Source organism: Rhinatrema bivittatum, chromosome 1, assembly GCF_901001135.1.
Source record: "Rhinatrema bivittatum chromosome 1, aRhiBiv1.1, whole genome shotgun sequence".
Taxonomy (NCBI): domain Eukaryota; kingdom Metazoa; phylum Chordata; class Amphibia; order Gymnophiona; family Rhinatrematidae; genus Rhinatrema; species Rhinatrema bivittatum.
The window spans coordinates 350,851,473-350,872,338 of record NC_042615.1 but is presented as its reverse complement, the minus strand read 5'-3'; the positions used below and the strand labels follow the sequence as shown (position 1 = coordinate 350,872,338).

Genomic DNA, 20,866 nt, shown 5'->3' with positions numbered 1-20,866 from the left:
GTAAAGGGATCAAGGGATTGAGAAGAACACCATGATTTAAACCTGTTCCATTTGTAAAGATAAGATTTTCTTGTGGAAGGCTTCCATGAAGCAATCAGGACACGGGAAACTGGCTTCCAAAGGTTAAGTGGCTGAAGAATTAACCTGTCAACATCCAGGCCGTCAGGGACAAGGCCTGAAGATTGGGGTGGCGTAGGCACCCGTCGTTCTGAGTGATCAGAAGCGAGTCCTTTCCCAAGGGAATGTGCCTGCGAATGGAGAGGTCCTGAAGTATTGGAAACCACACTTGGCGAGGCCAGTGAAGTGCTATCAGGATCATGCTTCCCTTCTCCTGATGTAACTTCACGAGATTCTTCGAGAGAAATGGAAGTGGAGGGAATTCATGAGGGAGACCGGTTGCCCATGAGAGGGAGAACGCATCTCTTGGCTGAGAGTGTTGGCTGCGAGTGAGAGAGCAAAAGTTCTCTACTTTGCGGTTTTGAGGTGAAGCAAAGAGGTCTATGTGAGGATAACCCTAATGTTGGAATATTGAATCTGCCACTGTGGGGTTGAGGGACCACTCGTGTGGTTGAAAGGTGCGACTCAGCTTGTCTGCCAACACATTGTCCACTCCCGGCAAGTAGGTGGCCCTGAGGTACATCGAATGGGAGAGGGCATCCGCCCATATCTGCGCAGTTTCCTGATTCAGTAGGTAGGAGCCCGTCCCTCCCTGTTTGTTGATGTTCCACATGGCCACCTGGTTGTCCATATGAATCAAGATGACCTGATTGCTCGCAGCTCCAGGAAATTGATTTGGTGTTTGGCTTCCTCTGGAGATCAAGCTCCTTGTGTCTGCAAATTGCCTAATGAGCTCCCCAGCTGAGGTAGGAAGCATCGGTGGTGAGAATTATTTGAGGGTCTGGAGCCTAGAAGGGTAGGCCTTAGAGGAGATTGATCTGATTTTTCCACCAGGCTAGAGATTGACGAAGTGGGTCGGTGATGTGGACAATGGTCGACAGAGGTTGGACGGACTGAGTCCATTGTGACCTTAGCGTCCACTGCATGACTCTCATGGCCAAGTGGGCCATTGGGGTAACCTGTACTGAGGACGCCATGTGTCCCAGCAGGATGAGGAAGTGGTGTGCATTCGAGCGGTGCTGAGACTGTAGCTGGTATGTGAGAGAAATGAGAGTGAGAGCTCGCTGTCAAGGCAGAAATGCCTTTGCTTGAAGGGTGTCCAAGTCTGACCCTATGAAGACAAAGTTTGAGATGGAACTAAGCAGGATTTCTCATAATTGACGAGAAATCTTAGCGAAATCAGAATGTGTAAGGTAAGATGTAGGGACGACAGAGCAGTTTCCTGATTGGAAGCCCTGATCAACCAATCGTCTAGATAGGGGTAGACGTGAACACCTTGAGTCCTGAGGAAGGCTGCTACTACTACGAGGCACTTGGTGAAGACTCGTGGTGCAGATGCCAGGCCGAATGGTAGCACTCGGTACTGATAGTGCTTGGGGCCTACCAGAAATCTCAGAAATTTGTGATGAGATGGAGTTATCGCAATGTGTGTGTACACGTCCTGGAGATCTAGAGAGCAGTGCCAGTCTCCTCTTTGCAGAAGAGGAAGAAGGGAACCCAAGGTTACCACCTTGAACTTTTCTCGGTGGAGGTACTTGTTGAGAGCACATAGGTCCAGAATTGGACAAATGCCGCCTGATTTTTTGGAGATTAGAAAGTACCGGGAATAGAATCCTAGGCCTTGTTGGGAGTAGGGCACTGGTTCTATTGCTCTAGACTGGAGGAGGAGGGAGACATCCTGTTCCAGGAGTGGTGAGTGGTTGGATGTTCCCCATGTCAGCAGAGGTGGGGAGAACGGTGGGATGGAGAGATAGTTCAGGTGATAACCCTGAGAGATTATGGCAAGGACCCACTGGTCTGAGGTGATTGTGTGCCACTTGTTGTGGAAATGGCACAATTGACCTCCCCCACTGGAGGTCGATTGTGCCAGCCCCCCCTGCCCCACTGGTATCTGAGGCAGGGGGGGCTGGCTGCTGCTCTCTGTGCAGGAGTCAAAAACCGGAAGCAGGACCCGGCTGAGGAGCTGCTTGCAGCTTTTGTTTCCGAGGTTGACGAGACTGGGCCTTTTGGAAAAGTCTCATGGAACGAGTGGTGGATAGGACTTCTTTGGACGGAAGAATTACTTTTTAGTATCCTTCTTGAATGGCTGTTTGGAGGAATACTCAGAAGGCATCAGAGAGAGTTGGCGAAGGGTCTCATGATGCTCCTTGAGTTCCGCCACCGTCCGTTCAATCTGTTCGCCAAACAGATTGTCTCTTATGCAGGGCAGATCAGACAATCTGTCTTGTAATTCAGGGCGCAAGTCTGAAGACTTAAGCCAGGCCCATCTTCTTGCAGAAACAGCAGCTGCAGATACCCTGGATGCGGTGTCGAAGATATCATAAGAGGATCTTATGTCATGCTTCCCTGCCTTCAAAACCCCTGTGTACCAGGGTTTGAAGCTGTTCCTGGAATTGCTGAGGCAGGAACTCTGTAAAGTCCTGTATCTGCTTGAATAAGACCCTATTATATTGGGTTATATAGAGCTCGTAAGAGATGATCCGAGAGATGAGCATTGAACCCTGGAAGACAGTCCGGCCAATGGCATCCAGGAATTTCTGCTCCTTACCTGGGGGGAAGGAGGACTGGGGTTTTGAGCGTCGTGCCCTCTTTTGGGAAGATTCTACAACCACAGATTGGTGATCCAGATGAGGTTTCTGGAACCCTGGGGCTGACTGTACCAAGTAAGTGGTATCTGCCTTTCGGTTGACTGGGGCTACGGAACCAGGGTGTTCCCAATCCTTTTTGAGAAGATCCAAAAGAACCTGGTGAAAAGGGATGGAGGTTATTTCCTTGGGAGCATCCAGGAATTGTAACAGCTCCATCATTTGGTGCCTATCATCTTGCTCAGTCTGCAATTGGAAGGGAACCAATTCAGACATTTTCTTCATAAAATTTAAGAAGGACAATTCCTCTGGAGGAGAACACTTCCTACTTTCAGTAGAAGGTGGCGATGGTAAATCATCGGTGTCTTGAGATGAATCGTCAGTTCAGGTGTCATAGGGATCAGCACTTGCCCCTCTAGGAACCTGAGAAGGACGGGATGATGGTATTCCTGAAGGTCCCGGTCTAGGCTCTGAAGGCATCGAGGGAAGTACTGGAGGCACCGGTGCAGGCATCGAGGGCATCGATGGATGGATCAGTGGCGCCGATGCATGCATCGGCATCGATGGTTGAGGCATCAGCAGGACTCCCGATGGAGGAATGCGGAACGGTGTTTCTCCTCCCAATGACAGGGTAAGCAGGGAAGGCACCGGAACCATTGGTGACCCAGGATCCATCGGTGGAAAAGTGGGTATAAGCGCTTCCATCTTCGAGAGCAGCAGTGCCAATGCTGCCGGAATGGGATCGATGGTCGGTTCTGCACCGGCACTGATTTCGGTGCCGGGGGAACTTGGAGTCCTTGCATCGCCTTATTGATGGCCTCCTGAACCATCCAGTCCAGTTCTTCACGGAGACCTGGAGCAAGCAGCCCCGGCTCCGGAAGGGAAGAAGGAGGCAGAGGCATAGCCGGAGGGACCACCGTTAAAGGCGGAGTCGCGGCTCCCAATACCCGTCCGGGTGAGGGTTGCCTCGGTGACCCGGTCGCAGAAAGGGTTGATGCCTTTTCTGGACGGGGTTTCTTTGATGGCAGCTCGGATGATGGCGAGGTCGATGATTTTCCTTCATCGATGGTCCGAGATTTCCGGTGTTGATGTCGATGTTTCTCTCTACGATCCCCTCAGTCCTGAGGGGGAGTAGAAGTAGTCAAAGGCCGAGAAGTCATCGATGCCAGACGGTCACCTGCCTGTGGCCGATACTGGCGCGAAGTGGATGGTGCCGGTTCAGACGACGTTGATGCAATAGAAGGCGTCAGAGTTTGAGAACGAAAGAGAAGTTCCATTTTCTCCATTCTGGCCTTACGACCTTTTGGTGTCATTAAGGAACATTTGGTGCAAATCAGCACATCATGCTTGCACCCGAGACACATTACACAGACTTTATGAGGGTCTGTTATGGATGTGGTGTGAGTACAGTCCGGGCACTGACAGAACCCCGACGCCATGGCCTTTGAAAAAATTGAGCCGCGGTGTGGTCGACGGCCAGTAGGCCGTGAGGGCCAAACTCGACGGGAATCGACCGAGAACGGGTAAAAAACTTACCGGAGTACCGCGGAGTCAAAAATTCGAAAGAGGGACCACTGTGGGGTATGAAAGTTTTTAGTAATTCCGTGAGGAAAATTCCTGTCAGGAATCTTTGTGGAGCTCCTTAACCCGCGTGGCTACTGCTGCGCGGAAAAAAGAAGACTGAAGGGGGACCCCTGCTGGCTGCAGGTTTAGTGCCATACTGGGCATGCCCAGTAGGTGCCAGTCAAAGTTCTAGAAACTTTGACAAAAGTGTTCCGTGATTGGGCTCCATCCTGTGATGTCACCCATATGTGAGGACTAACATCCTGCTTGTCCTGTGAGATATATATATATATATATATATATATATATATATATATATATATATATATATATATATATATATATATATATAAAACTGGAAGCATTTCTGAGAATGCTACTTTGAAGATTCTGGATTTTAATTTCCTACTAAGAAGTTTCAATTTGAACTCCAAAATTTTCCTCCTGTACCTTTCCATTTCATTGAAATCCACCTGTATCATTACAGATGGCTCCTTTCCAGTATTTTTTAAAGCCCCATCTAAAGAACACATGAGACTTGCTACCTACACACCCAGTAGGCAAGCTACCAATTAATCATCATAGCTATCAGTTGCTCAGTTATCTACTTTCCTAATCATCAGATCACCAATAGCAATGACAGTCCTATCCTTACACTCCTAGGCATATACCTCTTCAGAAGTATCTTTGGTGCAAGAAGATAATACATTATATAGAAAGCAAGTCTCAGCTATAGAATCACTTTCTACTATTTCAAGGAGTTGTTTTCTTTCGGGGAACATTACTCCTCTAAAGGTACAGGGGGGTGCCAGAGAGGAGAATGTTCTACTATGTCCCTTAAAGTCTCTACTATATACCTCTCTGTCTGCCTCATTGGTTTTCTTCTCTTCCATGCTAGATGTCAAATCAGCAATGGTTTTCTCAGCTTTTTCTAGGTCCTTCTTTCTAGAAGTGAGTTCATCAGTGGTTTTGCACAGCATTTCTTTTGTTGACTCTAGCTCAGAATTAAGGTATGTGACTTTCCCTAGCATCTCATTTTTTTCAATAATTGGATCCTGAAAGAAAAAGAAAATTAAATATTAGACGTCAATCACAAATACTAAATAAGAGTAGCATAGAAGACAATTTTCAAAAGCCATTTACCTGGATAAATAAAGCTGTCTGTAAATTGCCCACCCTGCATGTACGTAAAAGTATGCACATTGTTCCACAACATGCCAACTTTTACCCATATATTTTCTAAAGGCATTCAAGGAGCAGGGAAAGGTTGAGAAAGGCAACAACACATGCCATTTTGCTTTCTCAAACTACACATATGGTTTTGGCCAGAAAATATATCTGCAGCAAAGAAGATGAAAATGTTTGCAGATATTCTTTCTTCAGCAATTTTGAAAGGGAAAGTATGCACATACTTTTCAGTTAAAAATTGCCTCAAATGTTGCAGGTAAAAATGCATTTAAAATTTGCAATAATCAACATAATCGTGATAATTGCCTCCATGATGACTATAATGAAAAAAATTCAATATTACATCCTTCTTAAAAAATATTACATGGTACTATATTACGCAGTGCTGAAATTACAAAATATTTAAATACATTTAAAAAGGTAGCTCAGTTTCATTAATACAACTCTAATTATACTCATATCTGAAAATATCACAGTATGCAACATGTAAAGGTATAATAGAGCATAATCATCATAAATACTTTATAACATATCTCACAGAAGCAAAGCAGCATTAAACATCAAAGCTGCACCATATTCAAGAAATGTTTGCAGTTTTAAACAGTAGCAATTTCTGTGTTTTCCAAAGTTGAAAACAGAAGTGGCAAAAAATCAGAGAATTTTTAAGTTTCAGGATTATACCTGAGCAAATATTTACTGAATAAATAGAAAGAAAATGGTGGAAATATTCTTCATCAGGGATAGCAAGTTTGCGTACCTATAACCAAGATTCTCTGTAGACAGCAAGATTAATTAGTCATGACTCATGAGTGACATCATCATGAGTGACATCATCATCTGTAAATGAACTTATTCTAAAGCATACAAATATGTCGCAACGAGGCTAGATCCTCCGCCCCCCCCCCACATCTTCATTTGTATATAGTAATTTATCTTTATTCTCCCCTCTTTATTTCTTTTCCCCAGTTCACGTGCCCTGTGTTACAATGTAACTTTATGCTTCCTCAACTTCTTCAAAGTTGTCTCTTGTTGTTTCTGTTAATTGCTTAGTTCGATGTAAACCGAGCTGATTTGATCTGTATCAAGAAACTCGGTATATAAAAGCCTTAATTAAATAAATAAATAAATAAATAAATAAATAAATGGCACGAAACAGATCCCTTTCTTATAGATCAGTAATAACTTTAAAAGTGAATTTTAAAAGTCCAACATGTGAATTAAATAGGGGATGTGCAAATATGTTGGGCTCATGTGTGCTGAGCATATTTTAAAAGCCGCCAAAAGATACTTGCCAAAATGTGCTGCTGAGCACACATTTTGGAAGTTTTCAAAAAGAGATAGGGCAAGGGTGTGGTCTGGGCAGTAGGGATGTGAATCGTGTGATCGATCGTCTTAACGATCGATTTTGGCTGGGGGGGGGAGGGAAATCTGATCGTCATGGGTTTTTTTGGTAAAAAAAATCGTAAATCGGGGAAGGGCGGGAAAACCGGCACACCAAAACAACCCTAAAACCCTCCCCCACCCTCCCGAAGCCTCCCAAAATGTTTTAAATTACCTGGGGTCCAGTGGTGGGGGGGGGGGGTCCGGCGCGATCTCCCGCTCTCGGGCCATGGCTGCGTTAATAGAAATGGCGCCGGTGGCCCTTTGCCCTTACCATATGACAGGGCAAAGGTAGCGCCAGCGCCATTTTGGTTCCTGTCACCCGACGTCACGGGCGCCGGCGCCATTTTGCCCTCACTATGTCGACATAGTGAGGGCAAAAGTAGCGCCGGCGCCATTTTGAATATTGGCAATACGGCCCGCGTGCAGGAGGTCGCTCCTGGACCACCGCTGGACTTTTGACAAGTCTTGTAGGGGTCAGGAGGCCCCCCCAGCTGGCCAAAAGTCCCTGGGGGTCCAGCGGGGGTCCGGGAGCGATCTCCTGCACTCATGACGTCGGGTGACAGGAACCAAAATGGCGCCGGCGCTACCTTTGCCCTGTCATACGGTAAGGGCAAAGGGCCACCGGCGCCATTTCTATTAACGCAGCTGTGGCCCGAGAGCGGGAGATCGCGCCGGGACACCCCCCCACACACACATACACACACTGGACCCCAGGTAATTTAAAACATTTTGGGGGGCTTCAGGAAGGTGGGGGATTTGTTTTAAAGGGTCGGGTGGGTTTTAGGGTTGTTTTGGTGTGCCGGTTTTCCCGCCCTCCCCCGATTTACGATTTTTTGACGATAAATCGGGGGAATTGCTATTGTATCGCGGCTCTAACGAATTTTGACGATTTAAAATATATCTGACGTTTGTTTTAAATCGTCAAAAAACGATTCACATCCCTACTGGGCAGGGCATAAGCGTTTTGGGTTGTGAAGCTGAGATGTGCATGTAACTACTTACGCAATCCAATGCATGCTATGGTCTCCTGCTGCATAACTTCTGCTATGGATGCTGAATAAGTTCTAAAATAAAGATAAATAGGCAGATTGACAGGATTTTAAGAATTGGAGATAAAAGGGGAGAATGAAGGCTATTACACCAGGGGGGTTTGGAAGACCTATCTCTTAACTGGGTGAAATGGAAATGAACTGGTAAGCATGAGAATGGCATTGGTGCAGGCTCCTTTTAAAATCCCCCTATTTACACAGTAGAAGCAGCATTTGTGTGCACTTGTGCGAACCCACTTAAAATTTGGCATATATGTACTGTTATGGTTAAGCAATGTTTGGGTGGATTCTTGGGTACTGAGGCAGATGACCACACCCATGGGGAGGAGCCCCGTGAGGCGCCACAGTACTTGGCTAAACGCAGACGCACAAACACAGAGTTAGTTCTTTTATTAAAAAGCTTGAAGTGTACTACCAGAGGTGGCAGTAGTGAGGTAGTCTGGATGTAGCAGTCTGAGGACCCTTGGCAGAGGGGACCCTTCTCACCCCGTTGGTATAGGGGAACTCCAGTGTAGGTTTCCCAACATGGCAGTACTGTGAATGAGATAGACTGAGAGTTAGATTACTCACTATAAGGTTGCTGTTGGTATGTGATTCCACCAGGTTGAAGAAGTTGGTAGCGGCACCGAGGTAGGGAGAGCAGGCCCTCAAGGAGTGAGTACCTGATTCCTGTAAGGCACCTGAATTAAAGCAGAGGGCTCACGAGGAGCGGGTACCCAAGGTTAGCAATACCCCAAAGGGCAGAGAGAAAGCTTCCAGTGGCAGCACGGAAGCGGCAGAGTAGCTTAGACAAGCCGAAACCAATCCTTTGCTAACTCAACGAGCCAGCAATAAAGTACAGGCTATATACCCAGGTGGCATGATGTCAGTAGAGGGGAACGCCCCCGAGGTTCGCGCCAATGCTGGAATAAAGACGTGGGTGGCATGCGTGCATGCACCCTAGTAGGCCCTTAGGAGGAGCATGGCAGGAGACTGCACCATAGCCATTCCGGAGATGCCAGAGAGGTCAGCTTGTAGATGCTGCGGCAGCCATTTTCCCAAGGGAAGCGGGAGGAGCCATGAACAAGGTGAGGCAAACGGGGCAAAGCCGTCTAGCACAGACGGACGCAACAGTACCCCCCTTCAAAGGGCGTCCTCTGGACTTCCTACCTGGTCTTGATTTCTGAGGATGCATTCTGTGGAATTCTTGTATCATCTCTTTATCCAGTATATTAGCCAAAGGTGTCCAAGAGTTATCTTCAGGTCCATAACCTTCCCATGACAGGAGGTATTCCCATACTCTTCCTCTTTTTCTTACGTCAAGGACAGCATCTACCTTGTACTCGATTCTTCTTCTTCATCGATTGGTGTAGGTTCAAGTGTCTTGTTAGAGAACTCACTAAGGATCATGGCTTCAATAGTGAGACATGGAACGCATTATGAATCTTCAATGTAGGTGGTAGCTTCAGACTATAGGTGAGATTGCCTAATTGTCGGAGAATGGGAAAAGGTCCAACGAAGCGTGGAGTGAAGCGAGCTGAAGGTATTTTAAGTCTTAAGTGCTTAGTGGATAGGCAGACTTTGTCACCAGGCTGGAAATCAGGAGCCTTGCAGTGATGAGTATGGTATCCTTTCTTAGCTCGAAGTCCTGCTTTGAGAAGCATCTCTTTGGTCCGAGTCCAGAGTTGTTGAATATTTTTGGCAGTAGATTGAGCTGCTGGGGACAACATGGACAGTGGAAGTGGCAGTGGTGGCAATGGTAGTCGTCCGTAAACCACTTCGAATGGTGTTGATCCAGTGGATGTTGCTGGATGAGAGTTAATGGCGAATTCAGCCCAGGGCAACAGTTCTGCCCAATCATTCTGGCGAGTGTTCACGTAGGCACGAATGAACTGCTTGAGTGTCCTATTCATCCTCTCTGTTTGTCCGTTAGATTGAGGATGGTATGCTGAGGTGAAGTCGAGAGAAATGTCAAACTTCTTGCCAATGCCTTCCAAAATTTAGCTGTGAATTGGACTCCACGATCGGAGACTATGTGCTTAGGCTTGCCATGTAGGCGGAAGATGTGCATGATGAAGAGCTGGGCAAGCTCCATAGCTGTGGGTAAACCAGGGAGAGCCACAAAGTGAGCCTTCTTTGAGAACCGATCTACAGTTACCCAAATCGTGTTGTTTCCGCCTGAGAGTGGTAAGTCCACCACAAAGTCTGTGGCAATGTGTGTCCATGGCTTATCTGGTACTGGTAAGGGTTGGAGTAGACCCCAAGGACGACTGAGTGGTGTCTTCTGTCTGGTACAATTCACGCAGGAAGCAACATAGGAGAATGTGTCTTCCTTCATGGTGGGCCACCAGTAAAACTTTTGTAATTTAGACAGAGTTCTGCGTTGACCAGGGTGTCCAGCCAGTTTAGAGTCGTGAGCCCATGCTAACAGCTTTTATCTGAGGTTCTTGGGTACGATGGTTTTACCTGCAGGTACTGAGTGAGTAGCTGCCAAAATGACTCTTTTCGGATCAATGATGTGTTGTGGTTCCTCTGGGATATCTTCAGAGAGGAATGAGCGAGATAAGGCATCTGCTCTGATGTTTTTATCTCCAAGGCGGTATTTCAGCACAAAGTCGAATCTGTTAAAAAACAGAGACCATCTCGCTTGCCTATGGTTTAGGCACTGTGCGTGGCGGAGGTACTCCAAATTCTTATGGTCTGTAAAGACTGTGACTTGATGTTGTGCTCCTTCAAACCAAGGGCACCATTCCTCGAATGCCATCTTTATAGCCAGGAGCTCTTTATCTCCTATTCCGTAATTTTTCTCTGCAGGAGAGAAGCAACGAGAGAAGAATGAACATGGGTGTAATGCCTTGGAATCACCGGCTTGGCTTAGTACAGCCCCTACGCCAACATCTGAGGCATCGACCTCAACGATGAAGGGCTTAGTGGGATCTGGGTATCGGAGACACGGCTTGTTCGAGAAGGCGTCTTTTAGTTGCTGGAATGCAGAAATTGCCTCTGATGAAAGACCTGTAATAGTTGGTAAAACCCAAGAAACGTCTGAGAGCCTTCAGACCAGTGGGTTGAGCCCAATTCTTTATGCTCTACAGCTTCTGTGGATCCATCTGGAACCCATGGTTGGAATCAATATAGCCCTGGAAAGGCACTGATTCCATGTGAAATTCGCATTTAGACAACTTAGCGTAAAGATGATTCTCATGGAGTCTTTGCAGCACTCTTTTGTAGGGATGTGAATTGTTTTTTGACGATTTAAAATATCGTCCGATATATTTTAAATCATCAAAAATCGTTAGGGCCACAATACAATACCAATTCCCCCGATTTATCGTCAAAAAATCGTAAATCGGGGGAAGGGGGAGGGCAGGAAAACCGGCACACTAAAACCCCCTAAAACCCACCCCGACCCTTTAAATTAAATCCCCCACCCTCCCGAACCCCCCCCAAATGCTTTAAATTACCTGGGGATCCAGCGGCGGTCCGGAACGGCGGCGGTCCAAAACGGCCTCCTGCAATTGAATCATGTTGTCTTCAGCCGGCGCCATTTTCTAAAATGGCGGCGCAAAATGGCGGCGGCCATAGACGAACACGATTCGACTGCAGGAGGTCGTTCCCGACCCCCGCTGGACATTTGGCAAGTCTTGTGGGGGTCAGGAGGCCCCCCCAAGCTGGCCAAAAGTTCCTGGGGGTCCAGCGGGGGTCCGGGAGCGATTTCCTGCCGCGAATCATTTTCCGTACGGAAAATGGCGCCGGCAGGAGATCGACTGCAGGAGGTCATTCAGCGGGGGTTGCAGCTCGCTCATATGATTTGCTAATGAATCCGCAGGTAATTCATTTTGAATTTTCACAAGCTCTAACTCCGTATCTTTTTTTAATTCTTCTAATGGAGTCCGCCTTTAGCTCCAAGTCATTTGTTGCAAACATTTCAGAGTCTTGTTTTGAGGGATTTAGATTTATTAGATACGCAAAGGGATTATATCCAACATAACCTTACAAAAGAGCAATGGCAAGCTATGATTCAACTGCGAGATGATACTTCTATAAAAATCAGCGCCGCTGATAAAGGTGGCGCTATTGTGGTAATGAATCAAACAGATTACGATAAGGAAGTATATCGTCAATTAAACAACCAGCAGGCTTATAGAAGATTAGAGTATAATCCCACGTCTAGATTACATTTACATATTACTGAGCTTTTGGAATTAGCTAAGAAAGATAAGGTGATTACTAATAAGGAATATCAATTTTTGTTGGTGTCCTTTCCTACCACAGCGCATCTGTACATATTACCCAAAGTTCATAAGACTCTAAATAATCCCCCCGGTAGATCGATTGTAGCAGGCATAGGAACTATGTTGCTCAAATGATAGATCACTATTTACAGCCTCAAGTGATAGCAGTGCCTTCATACGTGAAAGATTCCACTGACTTCATAAACCAACTTGCAGGGGTGCCTGATATCCAACCTAATTGGGTTTTATTGACTGCTGACATCACCTCACTATACACATGTATACCTCAACGTGCAGCTCTTGAAATTATTAAAACAGAACTGGCCAAAATTGATATGAGTTCTAGGAGATTAATATTCCTCAACATGATTGCAGAAATAGCATTGACGCAAAATGTGTTCAGTTTTCAATCTGACTTTTTTCTTCAAATCCAAGGCATTCCCATGAGTTCTCCCATGGCTCCCAGCATTGCTGGGTTGTATGTCGCTCAATTTGAAGATAAACATGTTTATAAATCTGCATGGTTCCAGTACGTTAAATATTGGAAACGCTACATTGATGATTTATTTTTTATTTGGAGTGGTGGTACTAGTGAATTGGATGGGTTTATGCAATTTTTAAACTCCTGTGATCCACATTTAGAGTTCACTTTTACTAAACATCATCAATCTATTGTTTTTTTGGACATGAGAGTCCAGATCCAAAATGGGAAATTGGTCACTAGTGTCCATAGGAAAAGTACGGATAGAAATACTCTATTGCACTATCGGAGTTTTCACCCCAAACATCTTAAGGATAATATCCCGGTGGGCCAGTTCCTCCGGTATAGGCGTTTATGTACTTCCACTGCTGAATTCAAGATTCAGGCTGTTCAATTACAAGAGAGATTCCTTGCTCGAGGGTATACGAGGTCTGTTATTAAAAAGGCATACAAGCGTGCATTGTACGCTAATAGGGAAAATTTATTAATTCATTTTCCAAAAGAATCTCCTACTAGGTTGATTTGTACTATTCCATTTTCTTCTAAAGTTACTCAAATTAAAGAAGTTATTAATAATCATTGGCACGTTTTGTCATCTATACCATGCTTTATAGATAAGCCTATATTTGCCATTAAAAAACGTCATTCACTGTATGATAAATTGAAAGGTCGGCAAGTATCTGGGGATTTAGATTCCCCCCACGGACAGATCCCATGTGGGTCTTGTTCTGTGTGCTCTCTTACGTTGCAATGTCAGTTCTTTGATCATCCTCATCTAAAATATCCGTATCGGATCCCTCAAGTTTTTGATTGCAATACCAGTAGCGTAATTTACGCCATCGTCTGCCCATGTAATTTAATTTATGTAGGACAGACAGTAAGACCTATACGTTGCCGAATTATTGAACATCGGAGTCGGATTAAATCAGTTCGTGAACACGCCCCTTTAGTGAATCATTGGGTAGAAAAGAATCATGTTGCGGAGGATATTCGGTTTTTTGTTATCAAACATGTCTCGCTTAAGCATGGCGGTGATTTGTCAACATTATTGAGAAAAATAGAACAGCGGTTTATTTTTAGTTGGCACACTATAATTCCAAACGGGTTGAATGGACCTATTGAGTGGAGTGCTTTCTTTTAAACAGCACTATGATGGATTTACTTGCTCTTTAAGGGTTGGAGGATTTCCTCGCTCTGATTTATTAGCTTTCCGATTGATGTGTGAGTGGAGTGTTTTCAAATAGCACCAATATGGATTCACTTCCCCTGTTCTGATTTATTAACTTTCAGACTTGTGTGTGGTTAAACTTTCTATCAACAAAGGGGTATCACTGCTAGGCTGTTGATTTGTCAGGATGGAATTGTGCCTTCTATATAAAGTTGTTGTTAGCGCTTTGAAATCCACATCGCTGTGGGTGACGCCGTTTGACGTCACTTCCGAGGAAACGTGAGTACTGGATAACTTCAATGGGACCGCTTTTTAGTAAGTTTCGCAGGTAAAAGTTTGTTGAGGCTTGCTTTAATGATTTTTTGTTTTATATCATTGCAGAATCATGACAGTTTGAGCATGCAGGTTGGCTGTTGTGGCTAAAGATTTTTTCATCTGTAATGCGTAAGCATATAATGAGTCAAGATACGTATGCCACTTGCACAGCATTTTGAATAGTTAAGCCCAGTTGATGATACTTTTGAAGACATGTCGGAACATTTGGACGCCTGAGTGTGGTTATAGTGAACGCAATATAATAACGTGAGTGTACTCATTCTTTAAGTTAGTTTGAGTTGCGCATTTGGGGTCTTTGTGAGTGTAAAGCGTGGGCTTCAGTTTGGTTGTATAGATGAGGGTGATTTGTGTATAGAATGCGTTTTGAAATTAGAGCGGTGGTATAGGGTGAGTCGAGTCAGGAAGGTAAGTGAGCTTTGTGGGGCCGGGCCAGTGTAGATGTTTGTTCACAATATGGATTAGTAATGAGATTTTTGAACATTGTTGGGAAATATCATATTGATAATTGATTGAAGATTATGCATGAGTTGATTGCGGTAGAAAGTTTCTAACGACATTATGATTTTTTGTAGTGCATGACTGCAAGTAAAAAGTTATAAATACAGTCCCTGAGGAAGCCTCTAAATAGTGAGGCGAAACGAAGATATCTTTTGTCGGACTCATCTAATAATGGATTCTTGTTGAAAATAAATTAATGGAGTAACAATTTTATGTACATTCATTAATAAATATATGTTTGCATTATTGAAGATGAATCAAATGTATAATCATATTTATAACTAAAAATTTGGTTTATGAACATCTCAAACTTCATGCGATATTTTATTGTGGTGTGTGAGTATGAATGTGCTAGCTTAGTTTTAAAATTGTCTATGTAGGGTTTTGTGGGGTTTTCTATATAAATAAATATAACATTGATTTGATGGAATTTGTTGTCTCTCTAATTTTTATATGTTGATGATAGTGATATAGGGAGTGGTACTTAAAATTGCCCTTTGTGTTGTTATACCAGCTTGGAGAAGAGACAGCTGAGGAGGGATATGATAGAGGTCTTTAAGATCATGAGAGGTCTTGAACGAGTAGATGTGACTCGGTTCTTTTCACTTTCGAATAATAGAAGGACTAGGGGGCATTCCATGAAGTTAGCAAGTAGCACATTTAAGACTAATCGGAGAAAATTCTTTTTCACTCAACGCACAATAAAGCTCTGGAATTTGTTGCCAGAGGATGTGGTTAGTGCAGTTAGTGTAGCTGGGTTCAAAAAAGGTTTGGATAAGTTCTTGGAGGAGAAGTCAATTAATGGCTATTAATCAATTTTACTTAGGGAATAGCCACTGCTATTAATTGCATCAGTAGCATGGGACCTTCTTAGTGTTTGGGTAATTGCCAGGTTCTTGTGGCCTGGTTTTGGCCTCTGTTGGAAACAGGATGCTGGGCTTGATGGACCCTTGGTCTGACCCAGCATGGCAATTTCTTATGTTCTTATGTTCTTATGATACATTTGTAAAGGAGATCCCTGAAAATGTCGTTCATTACATTTTGAAAGACAGCCGGGGCATTGCACAGGCCAAAGGGCATCACTAAATATTCAAAGTGACCATCCCGGGTGTTGAAGGCCGTCTTCCATTCATTGCCTGAGCGAATGCGAAGTAAGTTGTAGGCTCCTTTAAGATCAAGCTTGGAAAAGATCTTGGCTCCTTGTAGTCTGTCAAATAGCTCTGAGATGAGAGGTAGCGGGTAATGATCTTTCACAGTTATCTCATTGAGACCTCTGTAATCTATACATGGACGTAATGTTCCGTCCTTCTTCCCCACAAAGAAGAAGCCTGCACCAGCAGGAGACTTGGAGGGTCTTTTGAAGCCTTTTTGAAGATTTTCCTGAATATATTCGGACATGGCTTTATTCTCTGCCTCTAAGAGAGGGTACATCCGTCCCTTGGGTGGTTCAGTGTTCAGCTTCAGATTAATAGTGCAGTCATAGGATCTGTGAGGCAGTAGTACATCTGCAGCTTCTTTAGAAAAAACATCTTGGAACGATGCATATTGAGGCGGCAACCCCGGTATCACTGGGGTAGTTGGCATGCAGGGTATAGGAGCGACCTCCATCAGGCATTTACCATGACAATCTGGGCCCCATCGTGAAAGCTCCAGAGTAGCCCAATTGAATTGAGGAATATGCTGCAGCAGCCACTGTAGCCCCAGCACTATAGGGTGCATGGCCTTCTCCAAAACAAAGATGGGGATCGTTTCAGAATGGAGAGCACCACTCCGCAGACATACTGGTTCGGTGAGCTGGGTTACTTCACCTGGCAAGGGCTCTCCATGAATTGAAGATAGGAGTAACGGGGACTACATAGTGTAGTGGGAATCCGCAAGTGCTCCACTAATCGTCGAAGAATTGTTGCATCCGTCGGTCTTCGATGGCTTCGCCCCGCCTACCTCTCTCTACTCTCTACTCTCAGCTCCTCCCGCTCACCTTGGACTGATGGCCGCCACAGCATCTGCTTGCTGTTCTCTCTGGCATCCCTGGACCGGCTTTGGTGCTGCCTCCCACCATTCTCCTTCAAGGTACCTCTAGGGTGCACGCGCACGCCGCCCTCGTCTTTAACTCTACGTTGGCGCGAACCTCAGGGGCATCCCCCTATTCTGACGTCACGACGTCCGGGTATATCTGCTTACAGTATATGCTAGCTCGTTGAGTTAGCAACAGAATTCGTACGGATGGGATTCGCTCTCCATTCCTAAGTTACTCTGCCATTCCAGCGCTATCTGGAACTCTTACTACCCTTTGGGGTCTCTAACAGGTACCCGCTCCTCGGGGGCCTCTCTGCTTCTTTCAGGTGCTATCAGGAAACCGGTACTCACTCCTTGAGGGCCCATGTTCCCTGTGTTGCTGCCTGCAACCTCTACCCTTCTACTTGGAAGAACTAACTTACAGTTACCATCAGTGAGTACAGAAACCATCTCTCTCCACAGTACTGCTTCACTGGAATCAAGTACTTGCTCCTCGAGGGCCTGCTCTCTGCTCCGGTGCCAGACCTTTTGTCTAGTGGAATCTCTGTTACTGCTAAGTGAGTACAACACTACCGAGTCTCTCTGCTCTAAGGGATCAAGTACTCACTCCTCGAGGGCCTGCTCTCCTTGTCTCAGAGCTTCTCCTATTTCTACATTGGGACTCTGAATGTTTATCTTATTGTGTGCTCATAACTCTCAGTTTCTTTCCACTACAACACTGCCTTGCAGACGATCCACTGTTCCAGCATTCTGTGTGAGATGCGCCCAGCCGGGCTCTACAACCACTACTCACTACTGCCACTTCTGGCCATTCACACTGTTTAATAAAATAATCAAATCTGTGTTTGTCTGTCCGGAGTTTAGCTTGACAACGTGGTCCCTCACGGGACTGCCCCCGTGGGCTTCGTCAGCTGCCACAATGTCCAAGGATCCACCCAAACACCATTAACCATAACAAGAATGAAGTTACCTCCTGCCCCTGAGTCCACTATGGCAAGAGTCTGATACTCTAAAGGTCCGCAGATCAAGGATACAGGAAGAAAGAGCAGAGGAGAGGGGGCAGTAAGACCTAAGAAGAGTCCTCCCGCAGGACTTAGGTCTACCAGTTTCCCCGACATATAGGGGCATGTTTGGACAGCATGGCCAGCTTGTCCACAGTACATACACAGCCCCAGTTTCTTCCGTGTTCTTCTCTCTTTAGCTGTCAGATGGCTGCGGCCTAATTGCATTGGTTCTTCCTCGCCAGCCGCTGAAATGGCGGGAACAGGCCTGGGTGTGGACTTTACTCGAGTTTCTCCCTGAAATGGCCTTCTGGGAGTCTTGGTCTCTTGAACATTTTCACGAAGTCAGCGATCAATCCTTGTTACCAACTTCACTATTTCAGCCAAGGTCTCAGGCATTTCACGAGCAGCGAGCTCATCCTTCAGATGAGAGTTCAATCCTTCAAAGAAGAGGGACCTCAGGCATTTAGGATCCTAATGTAATTCAGATGCCAATGTCTTGAATTCGATAGCGAAGTCAGCCAGAGGTTTTTTACCTTGCTTCAGGTGAACCAAAGAAGATCCTGTAGTGGTATACCGGGCAGGGTCATGAAAAATGATTTGAATAGCTCGAGGAATCCTCCAATGTCATGTAGAATAGGATCCTCACGTTCCCACAGCGAAGAGGCCCATGTCAATGCTCTTCCATCCAGGTACGACAAGATATAGGTGGTCTTGGCATAAGCTGTGGGGAAATGGCTAGGTTGCAGGGAGAAGTGAATGCAACACTGATTAATAAAACCTCTGCATCTCCAAATTTCCCCCGAGAAGCGTGTAGGAGCAGCTAGAGGTACAATAGTCTTGACCGTCACTTCTGGCGGTGTAGCTTCTTTACCTGTGGTGGTAGGTAGATTCATCTGTGTGTGCAGTAAGTTGAATGCAGTAGTCAAACTCTCCAGCGCAGTCTGCTTTTGGAGATTCGCTGGGCCAAGCCTGGAATGGCCTGCAATGCGGTGAACTGAGCCAAATCCATGGAGTTAGCAATCTATTATGGTTAAGCGGTGTTTGGGTGGATTCTTGGGTACTGAGGCAGATGACCACGTCCACAGGAAGGAGCCCCGTGAGGCACCACAGTACTTAGCTAAACACAGATGCACAAAAACAGAGTTAGTTCTTTTATTAAACAACTTGAAGTGTATCACCAGAGGTGGCATTAGTGAGGTAGTCTGGATGTAGCAGTCTGAGGACCCTCGGCAGAGGGAACCGTTCCCACCCCATTGGTATAGGGGAAATCCGGTGTAGGTTTCCCAGCATGGCAGTACTGTGGATGAGATAGACTGAGAGTTAGATTACTCATTATATGGTTGCTGTTGGTATGCGATTCCACCAGGTTGAAGAAGTTGGTAGCGGCACCGAGGCAGGGAGAGCAAGCCCTCGAGGAGCGAGTACCTAATCCCTGTAAGGCACCTGAAATAAAGCAGAGGGCCCCCGAGGAGTGGGTACCCAAGGTTAGCAATACCCCAAAGGGCAGAGAGAAAGCTTCCACCGGCAGCACGGAAGTGGCAGAGTAGCTTAGACCGGCCAAAACCAATCCTTTGCTAACTCAACGAGCTAGCAATAAAGTACAGGCTATATACCCGGATGGCATGACATCAGTAGAAGGGAACGCCCCGAGGTTTGCGCCAATGCTGGAATAAAGACGTGGGTGGCGTGCGCCTGCGCACCCTAGTAGGCCCTTGGGAGGAGCATGGCGGGAGGCAGCACCATAGCCGTTCTGGGGGCGCCGGAGAGGTTGGCTTGTAGACGCGGCAGCAGCCATTTTCCCAAGAGAAGCGGGAGGAGCCGTGAACAAGGTGAGGCAAACGGGGCGAAGCCGTCTAGCACCGATGGACGCAACATGTACATGCTGCCAATCTGTTTTATGTGAGCATATATGCACGCAAGTTATAAAATAGCCATGTCCCTGGATGCAGGCCAATGATCATGTGCACCGGTTTGAAAGTTACCATCTTAGGGCTGGATTTTGAAAAGGTTACACGCGTAACTAGCGTTACGCGCACCGGGCCTATTTTAAAAAGGCCCAGCAGCGCACGTAAAGCCCCGGGAAGCATGTAAATCCCAGGGCTTTATAAAAGGGGCCGGGCGTTGGCAGGGCGGTCCGGGGACGGGGCGGGACCAGAGACCTGCAACACAGCGGCCATTTCCGCTATGTCGAGGGATCGTGTGCCGGCAGCCTGCCGGTGCTCGCAACTTGCGCTTGCCCAGCGGCAGGCACAAAAGGTAGGATAAAACCTTTGGGGGAGGTTAGAGTAGGTCTGGGGGGGGGGGGGGGAAAGGTTAGGGGAAGGGGTGGGAAGGTAAGGCTAGCGGGAAGGCTAGACAAGGTCTCAGGCATTTCACGAGCAGCAAGCTCATCCTTCAGACGAGAGTTCAGTCCTTCAAAGAAGAGGGTCCTCATGCATTTAGGATCCTAATGTAATTCAGATGCCAGTGTCTTGAATTCGATAGCGAAGTCAGCCAGAGGTTTTTTACCTTGCTTCAGGTGAACCAAAGAAGATCCTGCAGTGGTATAAAAAACTGATAAAAAAACTGGTATAAAAAACTGATTTGAATAGCTCGAGGAATCCTCCAGTGTCATGTAGAATAGGATCCTCACGTTCCTACAGCGAAGAGGCCGGGGAAGGGGTGGGAAGGTCAGGCTAGTTCCCTCAGAGGCCGCTCTGATTTCTTAAACAATTCCAAATTTTAATGAATAGTTAAACTATCTTTAATCTGGGCCATACTAGCAGCCTAAAGAGTTGTAACTTCGATGTGTACATCAGTTAGCTAGCTTTCAAGCTTAGTCATTCTCACAGGACAAGCAGGATGGTAGTCCTCACATATGGGGTGACATCATCAGGATAGGACGCTCAACAATAAAAAAAAACTGGTATTGTATGTGATAAAGATATAAAACGAATTATGAAAAAATCACATATATTTATTTATATTCTTTTTTATACCGATATATAGCTGAGTGCCTTCATTCCGGTTTACAGTGTAACAAATTCATACAATGAACAGTTATAAATTATAAATTATAACACAATACAAAGAGAAAATATATATATAACATCTCGGCAAAAGCAGAGTATAACATGTTAGAAAGAGACAATATAGGTTTAATTTTTTGCATAAACTTATTATAGAAGTATTAGGGTTCAAGATGAAGGTTGGAATTGGTATATATAGATCATATCATTCTGTGTATGATTGTCTAAGCAACCATGTTTTTAGTTCTTTTTTGAA

The 20,866-nt window shown here is 45.6% G+C and overlaps 1 protein-coding gene across 2 annotated transcripts in view; it reads right to left on the bottom strand.

The window, feature by feature from the left end:
- CCDC158 (coiled-coil domain containing 158) overlaps window positions 1-20,866 on the bottom strand; it is a 1,731,209-nt gene that overhangs the window by 931,787 nt on the left and 778,556 nt on the right. For both annotated transcript variants that reach the window (XM_029599728.1, XM_029599736.1), the window contains exon 12: window positions 5,123-5,320. In XM_029599728.1, coding sequence (XP_029455588.1) covers window positions 5,123-5,320 — 198 coding nt within the window. The remainder of the gene's footprint in view (window positions 1-5,122; window positions 5,321-20,866) is intronic.